Source organism: Pseudopipra pipra, chromosome 6 (assembly GCF_036250125.1).
Source record: "Pseudopipra pipra isolate bDixPip1 chromosome 6, bDixPip1.hap1, whole genome shotgun sequence".
In the NCBI taxonomy this organism is placed as follows: domain Eukaryota; kingdom Metazoa; phylum Chordata; class Aves; order Passeriformes; family Pipridae; genus Pseudopipra; species Pseudopipra pipra.
Genome location: NC_087554.1, coordinates 61,137,182 through 61,146,647, shown reverse-complemented (window position 1 = coordinate 61,146,647; position 9,466 = coordinate 61,137,182). Strand labels below are relative to the sequence as shown.

The 9,466-nt window shown below is 61.2% G+C and overlaps 1 protein-coding gene across 1 annotated transcript; it reads right to left on the bottom strand.

Annotated features, from left to right (window-relative positions):
• Positions 1 to 304: 304 nt before the first annotated feature.
• Positions 305 to 8,883, bottom strand: LOC135416407 (maestro heat-like repeat-containing protein family member 6). Its single transcript, XM_064659537.1, has 15 exons — positions 8,650 to 8,883; positions 8,343 to 8,407; positions 7,554 to 8,228; positions 7,235 to 7,371; positions 6,811 to 6,958; positions 6,397 to 6,584; positions 6,171 to 6,308; positions 5,783 to 5,897; positions 2,683 to 2,820; positions 2,251 to 2,427; positions 1,958 to 2,113; positions 1,699 to 1,800; positions 1,471 to 1,573; positions 1,175 to 1,219; positions 305 to 863 (listed from the first exon to the last, which is right to left on the bottom strand). The coding sequence occupies exons 1-15, from the start codon at positions 8,753 to 8,755 to the stop codon at positions 772 to 774; spliced, it is 2,385 nt and encodes a 794-aa protein (XP_064515607.1). The 5' UTR covers positions 8,756 to 8,883; the 3' UTR covers positions 305 to 771.
• Between the last annotated feature and the right edge of the window lie 583 nt (positions 8,884 to 9,466).

The window sequence follows — 9,466 nt, the reverse complement described above, 5'->3', positions numbered from 1 at the left end:
GAGGGGAGGGGAGGTTAGGGGAGGGGAGGGGAGGGAAAGGGAGGGAAGGTTTGGGAAGGGAAGGTTAGGGAAGGGAAGAGAAGGAATGGAAAGGGAAGGATTGGAAAGGGAAGGGGAGGGAAGAGAAGGTTTGGGGAAGGGAGGGGAGGTTTGGGAAGGTTTGGGGCAGTAAGGGAAGGGAAGGATTAGAAAGGGAAGGATTGGAAAGGGAAGGGAAGGTTTGGGAAGGGGAGGGAAGAGAAGGTTTGGGGGGAAGAGGAGAGGGGAGTGGAGGGGAGATTTGGGAAGGTTAGGGGCAGGAAGGGAAGGGGAGGGAGGGGAAGGGAAGGGGTGGAGGGGAAGGGAAGGGGTGGAGGGGAGCTGATATTTATTAATCTAAGGGGAAAGGAAGGGATGAAGTGTGGGCAGGAGTAGGTTTGGGAAGGAAAGGGAAGTTTTGGGAATGTTTGGGATGGTTTGGGAAGGGAAGAGAAGGTTTGGGAATGTTTGGGATGGTTTGGGAAGGGAAGAGAAGGTTTGGGAAGGTTTGGGATGGTTTGGGAGGGGAAGAGAAGGTTTGGGAAGGATTGGGATGGTTTGGGAAGGGAAGGGAAGGTTTGGGAAGGGAAGGGAAGGGGCTGTCCGTAGAGATGGGCAGGCCAGGAGCTGCCTGGCCTTGCCGGCTGGCTCAGTTGGGCCCAGCATCAGCTGAATCTCCAGCTCCGCTGAGAAGTGGTCTCGTCCCTTGGTCTTCCGGTGCTGTTGGAGGGACGCAGGTTGTCTGGCTGGAGATTACTTTGTTACTGCCCGTCTGAAAGCGGACAAGAATTCAGTCCGCATGGTGCAGTAGGACGGGCAGTCGTCTTGGCTGATGGCTTCAAAGGCTGGAAGAGAGAGGAACGGAGCCACAGTCAGAGCCTGGGTGTGTGGGAACCCAAGGAGACCCTCCTGTCAGGGCCATCCCAGCCAGTTCTTGCTGTGGCCAGGAGGGAGCAGGGGTCAACAGGATGAGCGGGAAGGTGCTGGCCCCCAATCCCCCCTGTGACCCTGAAATGTGTCCCTGCTCTGCCCACAGCGCCCCTTGTCCGTGCAGGGAGCAGAGCCCCGCGCAGGCAGGGCAGGGATTGCAGCTCCCTGCCCAGGGTCTGTGCTCCCCCCTGCCAGCCCCCAGTGAGAGCCCACTGTCCTCACTCACCCCTCATGAGGAGCTGCAGGTCTTGCATGTGCCAGGCAGCAATCCCTGGGAACAGAGAGCGTGTCAGGGCCCCAGCAGCACAGCTACCCCCCCACGGCCTCCTGGCCTGGCAGGGCTGAGCCGGGGCCTTCCCGCATCGGGACACCCAAGGGTGTGGCTGGCAGAGGGCGGCAGCAGCCGCCAGGGCACTCGGGGCTCCCCAGCACATCCCTGGGCCACATCCTGCTGCCTCTGGAGCAGCTGGGGCTGGGGCCGAGCTGCAGTGGGGAGGGAGGGACCCCGGGCTTGTGGCTCACCCATGAACCTGACGGCCGCCTCTCGCAGGGGCTGCTGTGGGCTCTGCAGGTAGGGCAGGGCCTGGTGCAGGTGTTCAGCCCTTCGGCTCACGTCCTTGTCCATCTGCAGAGAGCAGGGGGGTGTCTGTGGCTGCAGCAGTGGCAGGGGCACAGGCCCAGCCCCGCACACTGGGTATTGGGGCCTGGGGCTTGTCCAGCCTGGGGCTGGATCTTTGGGGTCATCCTTACCAGGCAATCACAGAACTTGAAGTGCTGCTCTTTCCTCAGCAGCTTCTCCAGGTCCCTTCTCTTGAGGAACCTGGCAGCGCAAAGCAGCACTTCCCGAGAGGCCTGCAGAGCAGCAGAGAGCGGGACATGGCACCACAGCCCAGGGCACAGCCCCTGTGTCCCTGCTCCAAGGCCAGGAGGAGGCTGGAGCCCTTGAGGCTCCAGGGCAGGAGGCAGCCCAGCCTTGTGCACAGGGACACCAGAGCCCACGAGTGCTCACCTCTGCCACGCACTGGTTCTCGTCATGCCCGTGGATGAACAGTGGGACCAGGCTCTGGTGCACCTGAGTCTCCAAGAGCTGTGTTCCCTCTTCTGCCAGCACCTCCATTACCTCTCGGAAGAGGCGAATGGAGAGCAGCTGCACGTGGGTGTTGTCCTGGGGCAAAAGAGGAGAAAAAGACCTCAGCACTGGCTGCTCCAGGCCCACCAGGAACAGGCACAAGCCTGAACATCCACAGGGCAAAGTTTCCTGGTAGCACTCAGTGCCTGGAGGTGGAGGGCACAAAGCCTTACATGGTCAAAGAGTGTCCGGAGCGCCTCAGCCAGCTTGGGGGCAGTGGAGATGAATGCCCGAATATCTTCATCCCGGAGCACACTCTCAAACACAGAGAGGGTCATCACGACCAGCTCTCCATCTGCATCAGGCAGCAGCTCCAGGAGGTGTTGGGACAGGCTGCAGATGCTTTCGGCCTGTGTGGAACACAGTGCTGTGCTGTCAAGCCCTGAACAGCTGCCCCACCAAGAACCCTCTGGCAGTGCAACCCCACGCTGCTGCCACAGGGCCCAGAGGCCAAAGGCCTGTCCCACAGGGCCTGGGCAGCTGGAGAGGGAGGCAGGAGAGCTGGGAGCAGCTGTCAGAGCTCCCAAAGCACAGTCAAACCCAAGCGCCTCCCTTCCCCAGCCCCAGGTTACCCATGTGGCTTCAGCCAGGTGTCCCCTTCTCACCATTGAGGGATCCACAGCAAGCACCAGGAGGCCTCTGAGTGCCAGGCGCTGCCTCTCTGGACACTGGCTCTGCAGGTTCCTCGACAGGATGGGCAGGACCCTGTCACGACATTTACTCCCATCCAGAAAGTCCAGGACCTGGAAGGCAGAGAGCAGTGACGGGGTGCCTGGGCAGCAGGAGCCCGGAGCTGCCCAGGGCTGGGCCCAGGCAGCAGCACAGAGGGCAGAGAGGGGGAGGCAGGCAGGCCAGGCAGCGCTGGCCATCACGCTCACCTCCACAAGGAAGGCCAGGGCAGGCAGCTCCCAACGAGGGTGTTCAGTGCTGAGCAGCCCCAGCAGGTGGATTGCCATGAGGGAATAGAAAGGGACCAAGACGTGGCGCATCTCCCTGTCAGGGGGAAAGAAGGAACCATGGAGCCTGAGCAGGGTGGGCAAAGCTCCCCCAGCAGGCTGTGTGGGGTGCCCCGTGCCCAGGGCAGAGATGCCGGGGGCAGTGGGGACGAGGGTGTGTCACCTGGCCAGCAGCCCCACTGCATAGTGCTGGGTGTCAGCACAGAGGAGCGTGTCCCAGCCACACCTGCGCTCCACTGACACCACCTCATTGTCCCACTGCAGCCGGCACAGCAGGGCCTTGATGGTCTGGACCAAAAACCTGTGTGCAGAGCAAAGGCCAGGTCATGCTGGGAGAACTGGCCCCAGCCCCAAGGGCATGGCAGGGAGAGAGGACTGGGATGGAGCACCTGTTGGGCTGGGTGGGGAGGCGGTGTTGCTCCAGGCATCCCCTCCAGAAGCTGTTCACCTCTTCTGGCACCTGCTCTGTGCTCATGGACACTTGGAACAGCAGAGCCATGAGCAGGCGGGGGATGTAATTCATCACTGCATCCTGGCACTTGGGCTCCTGGATGATCAGCCACAGTGCCAGGGTTGCCTGCAATCAAAGCACGTGGAGACAGCGCTCAGTGCGAGAGGTCCATGTGTCAGGGCCTGAATGTGGGAGGGAGAGGCCAGGGGAGAGGCAGGGGGAGCAGCCTGCCTGGTGCCCCTGAACCTGCCCCTCAGCCACATTTGTAGCCCAAGGCCTGAGGCAGGGAGATGCAGGGGTGGGGGAGGTGACGTGGGAAGGAGCAGAGGCCACTTCTAGAAACTCACAGTCACGGCAAAGACATCTCTGCTGTCACCATCGGAGGTGGACATTCCATGCACTGGCCAATCCTCCATCACTTGGAGCAGTACTGGCAGCACCTTCTCCACTGTTGTTCCCGAGGAGCCGATGCTTCTCCACATCATAGCAGCAGCTCTGTGGAGCCAGAGCTCTGGGTCAGGGGGGTCTCAGGCCCAGCACCATGGCTTGGGGAGCTGTGGGGGCCCATGTGACAGAGCCACAGTGCCTCTAGGAGCAGGGAGGGCACATGGCAGTAGGATTGGGGGCTGACAGGCCAAGGCTGGGAAATGGAGGGGCCTGAGCATCCTGGAAGCCTCCATCTGTCTGGCAGACCACACGGGACAGGCTCTCCAGGGTGAGGGGTTGTAAGGGTTGGTGATCCCTGAGGCAGCAAGGCAGCTGGGCCCTGTACCTGTCACACTCTGGGGCACAGCGCAGGAGAGTCATCACCACGTCACGTGGGTGTGCCTCAGCGAGCCTGCAGATGTTGGTGTGCATCGTGACCCCTGGAGCCATGTGGGAGGTGAGGCACTGGTGCATGGCTCTCACGATGGTCGGCACCTGGAGAGGCAGTGGGGGACAGCTGAAGAGGTGCCAGAGGGAGCAGGTTGCCCAGCTTCCCCAAGAAGTGCTTCCCTTCCCACCACACAGTGTGGCCTCAAAGGCTTAGGGGCCAGCAGACCTGGCATGAGAGGCCACGAGACCCCTGGGGCACTTGAGCCCTGGCCACAGGCTGCTTACTTACAGACACACTTCCCCTCTATAAATATCTGTAATGGCAGCTGTCTTGAGTTTCTGTGGCCAGGTCTTTGTCCCTGGGCAGGAGGAGGCTGGACCCCACAAAACCCCAGGGCAGAAGGCAGCCCAGGCCCTGCCACGGGGACCCCAGAGCCCACAAGTGCTCACCTCTGCCACGCATTGGTGCTCATCATAGTGCAGGAAGAACCACAGCACCAGGGTCTGATGCATCTGCATCTCCAAGGGCCTTGTTCCCCCTTCCACCAGTACCTCCATCACAGTTTGGAAGAAGCGAAAGGAGGACAGCTACAAATGGGTGCAGAGGAGAAAAAGAGGAGAAAAAGACCTCAGCACTGGATGCTCCAGACCCACCGGGAACAGGTACAGGCCTGAACATCCACAGAGCACAAAGTTTCCTGGCAACAGCCAGTGCCCGTGGCTGGGGGGTACAGAGCCTTACGTTGTCAAAGAGTGGTTGGAGCGCCTCAGCCAGCTTGGGGGCAGTGGAGATGAGTGCCTGCATGTCTTTGTTCCGGAGCATATTCACAAACACAGAGAGGGTCATCACGACCAGCTCTCCATCTTCATCAGGCAGCAGCTCCAGGAGGTGTTGGGACAGGCTGCAGATGCTTTGGGCCTGTGTGGAACACAGTGCTGTGCTGTCAAGCCCTGAACAGCTGCCCCACCAAGAGCTCTCTGGCAGTGCAACCCCACGCTGCTGCCCCGGGCCCAGAGGCCAAAGGGCTGTCCCACAGGGCCTGTGCAGCAGAACAGGGAGGCAGGAGAGCTGGGAGCAGCTGCCACAGCTGCCAAAGCCCAGCCAAGCCCAAGGGACTGCCTTCCCCAGCCCCAGGCTGCCCATGTGGCTTCAGCTGTGTGTCCCCTTCTCACCATTGACAGATCCATCCAGAGCACCATGCGGCCTCGGAGAGCCAGGCGACGTCTCTCTGGGCACTCACTCTGCAGGTGCCTTGACAGGATCTGCTCAACACTGCTCTGACGTCTCCTTGCGTCCAGATAGTCCAGGACCTGGAAGGCAGAGAGCAGTGACGGGGTGCCCGGGCAGCAGGAGCCCGGAGCTGCCCAGGGCTGGGCCCAGGCAGCAGCACAGGGCGCAGGCACCGTCCCGGGCAGCTGCGGCTGTGAGAGGGCAGAGAGGGGGAGGCAGCAGGGCCAGGCAGTGCTCGCCATCGGGCTCACCTCCACAAGGAACTCCAGGGCAGGCAGCTCCCAACGGGGGTCCTCAGTGCTGAGCAGCCCCAGCAGGTGGATTGCCAGTGGGGAATGGGAGGGGGTCAATTGGCGGCGCATCTCCCTGTCAGGGGGAAAAGCATGGAGCCTGAGCAGGGTGGGCAAAGCTCTCCCAGCACTGACTCACAGAGTCCTGGTCTTTCTCCAGCAGCTCAGGATGGGATGTGAGCACTACGGCAGGTGGCTCCTCCTGTGCACCCACCTCCTGCAGCCTCTTCCAAGCTGCTCGGCCATCCCTTGGGGCCAAGGCCCTCTGCCCTACACCCATGGGGGCTGTGTGGGGTGCCCCGTGCCCTGGGTAGAGATGATGGGGGCAGCGAGATCAAGGTTGTCTCACCTGACATGCCGACCCACTGCATAGTGATGGGTGTCAGAACTCACGAGTGGGTCCCAGGCAAGCCTGCGCTTCCTTGCCATCCAAATATTCTCCCATGGCAGATGGCAGAGCACGACCTTGATAGTCTGTACCAGAAAGCTGTTTGCAGAGTAAAGATCAGGTCATGCTGGGAACACTGGCCCCAGCCCCGAGGGCATGGCAGGGAGACAGGACAGGGATGGAGCACCTGTTGGGCTGGGTGGGAAGGTGATGTTGCTCCAGGCATCCCCTCCAGAAGGTGTTCACCTCTTCTGGCACCTGCTCTGTGCTCATGGACACTTGGAACAGCAGAGCCACGAGCAGGCGGGGGACGTAATTCATGAGTGCATCCTGGCACTTGGGCTCCTGGATGATCAGCCACAGTGCCAGGGTTGCCTGCAATCAAAGCACGTGGAGACAGGGCTCAGTGCGAGAGGTCCATGTGTCAGGGCCTGAATGTGGGAGGGAAAGGCCAGGGGAGAGGCAGGGGGAGCAGCCTGCCTGTTGCCCCTGAACCTGCCCCTCAGCTACATTTGTAGCTCAAGGCCTGAGGCTCCCCCTGTGGTGGGGGAGGATGGACAGTCAATGTGGGGAAGAGAAAAGACCACTTCTAGATACTCACAGCCAGAGCAAAGACATCTCTGTTGTCGCCATCGGAGGTGGACATTCCATGCACTGGCCAATCCTCCATCACGTGGAGCAGTACTGGCAGCACCTTCTCCACTGCTCTTCCTGAGGAGCCGATGCTTCTCCACATCATTGCAGCAGCTCTGTGGAGCCAGAATATGGGTCATGGGCGTCTCAGCCCCAGGGCCGTGGCATGGGCAGCTGTGGGAGCCCATGTGACAGAACCACAGTGCCTTGAAAGGCAGGGAAGGCACGTGGCAGTAGGAATGGGGGCTGAAAGGCGACAGCTGGGAAATGGAGAGTCCTGAGAGTCCTAGAAGTCTCCATCTGTGTGGCAGACCATATGGGACAGGCTCTCCAGGATGAGGGGTTGTAAGGGTTGGTGATCCTTGAGCCAGCAAGGCAGCTGGGCCCTGTACCTGTCACACTCTGGGGCACAGCGCAGGAGAGTCATCACCACATCACGTGGGTGTGCCTCAGCGAGCCTGCAGATGTCAGTGCGCGGAGACATGTGGAACGTGAGGTCGTGGTGGATGGACCAAACGATGGCCGGCACCTGGAGAGGCAGTGGAGGAGAGTTGGGGAGCTGCCAGGGGGAGCAGGTTGCCCAGCTTCCCCGAGAAGTGCTTCCCTTCCCACCACACTCTACTGGCCTCAAAGGCTTAGGGGGCCAGCGGACCCAGCTTCAGAGGCCACGAGACCCCTGGGGGACTTAAACCGAGGCCACAGGCTGCTTACTGGCTTCCAACTGGAGACACCTTTGCCCTCCAAAAACTGCACATTGGGAGCATCAGTCACACTCTCAGCTGGCGTGGTGTCAGTGTTTCCGATGCCCTCACTTGTGGCATCACCCTCTGCCATGAAATCACTTGTTGTGGTTTCGGTGTCGGTCATGGCAGTCTCAGGGTTTGCTGCGTCATCTATCGGTGCCTCATCAGAGCTTGCTGTGCCCTCAGTCGGCATCGGGGTGATGTCAGCCTGTGCCACGAGATCAGTGTTGGAGCCGGTTGTGTCACCAGGCAAAGCGGTGTCAGGCTTTGCTGTGCCGTCCTTCGGTGCCCCGTCAGAATGTGATGTGCCATCAATGGCCATTGGGGCCATGTCAGCCTTGGCCATGATATCAGTGGCTGCGGTGTCAGAGCTGGTTGTATCTTCAGCCAAAGCGGTGTCAGGCTTTGCTGTGCAATCAGTGGGTTCAGTGATATCCTTCGCAATGAGATCGGCCAGTGCGGTGTCAGGGTTGGCCGTGTCCTCGGTCACAGCGGTGTCAGAGGTTGCCATGCGATCGATCGGCTCGGTGCTGCCCTCAGGCTTTTCCTTGAGCTCAGCTGGCCTGGTGTCAGGCTCTGCCATGAGCTCGGGTGGTGTGCTCCTGGGTGTTCTACGCCGAATGCGCATGATTTTCAGCAACCTCTGCAGGAGAAGAAAGGGCAGGGAAGAGAGGGAAGCCCGAGGGAGCGTTCCACCAGCAGTGCCAGGCTGAGCAGGGACAGCAGGCCCAGCCCAGGGGGGGATGGCTGCAGGTACCTGAACTGCTCTGCGGAAGCGGCCATGGGGGCGGTCCTGCTCCTCTGTCCGGTCCTGGCCTGGATCTGTCAAAGAGGGAGCGCAGGCAGAGCTGAGGGGCTGCAGGAGAGGCCAGGGAACACAGCCCAGCCCTGCGCTCCAGAGGCAGGGCCGGCCCTGGGGTGCCCAGTGGATGGAGCAGGGATGTTGAGGAGGGTGGCCTTGGCCCCTCTTCCCCCCTCCTTTTTCCCTGAGCGTGTCCACAGGGGACAGGAAGGGGCCAAGCTGGCTGCAGCCACCAGCCCTGTGGCCCAGCTCCAGCACTCACCCTGCTGCAGGGGCTCCTCAGCTTGCTGTGCTGGGGCCGCCCCAGGGCCTCTCCCGTTCCTCTTCCTCCTGAACAGCCTGAACAGGCTGAAGCGTCTCCCTGCCATCCCACAGTGTGGTCTCAAGGGAACTTGCACGAGAGACGCCTTAGAAAAAACCCTGGTGGGCAAATGTCAAAAAATTGCCGCGAGGGCACCTTCCACAGGGACTGCAGGTGACCAAGTCCCGTGGTCTGGCCTCGAGAACACCTTCCACGGGGACTGCAGGTGACCAAGTCCCGTGGTCCGGCCTCGAGGGCACCTTCCACAGGCACTGGTGATGCCCAGAAAAGCTCCGGGTCACCAAGGCCCGTGGCCTGGCCTCGAGGGCCACTCCCACAGGGAGTGTGGATGCCTCGGAAAAACCTCCGGGTCACCAACTCCTGGGGTCTGGCCTCGAGGGAACTTGCGCAAAAAAGAGCTCTCGGAATTGCTTCGGGTCAGCAACGAACGAGTTGGCTGCGAGGAGACTCCTCACAGCACCGCTCAGTCCCGTCCTGACCAGACGCGTGCTCCGAGCACTGTGGCGCGGCCGCGTTGCCGCCCAACACCTATATCAGGATGTGTCACAAAGGGCCCTTGGACACCCTGCCCTGTCCCATCCCATTGACGATGGTCACTGTGTCACAAAAGGCCCTGTGACACACAGACACGGGCCCTGAGGCCTCCCCCAACCTTGGCCAACTTGCCCCAGGTTGGAAGGAATGCATTCCCTAAAGCATCTGAGGCAGCTGGATGTGAACTTTAGGAATGGCTCCAAAAAGGAGCAAACACTCCCCT

Coding starts and splice junctions, on each gene's coding strand:
- LOC135416407 (XM_064659537.1), bottom strand. CDS start 8,755: ATGGCAGGGAGACGCTTCAGCCTGTTCAGGCTGTTCAGGAGGAAGAGG. Junction 6,309..6,396: donor CTTCCCACCCAGCCCAACAG/GTGCTCCATCCC, acceptor CTCTGCAAACAG/CTTTCTGGTACAGACTATCA. Junction 1,220..1,470: donor GGCGGCCGTCAGGTTCATGG/GTGAGCCACAAG, acceptor CTCTGTTCCCAG/GGATTGCTGCCTGGCACATG.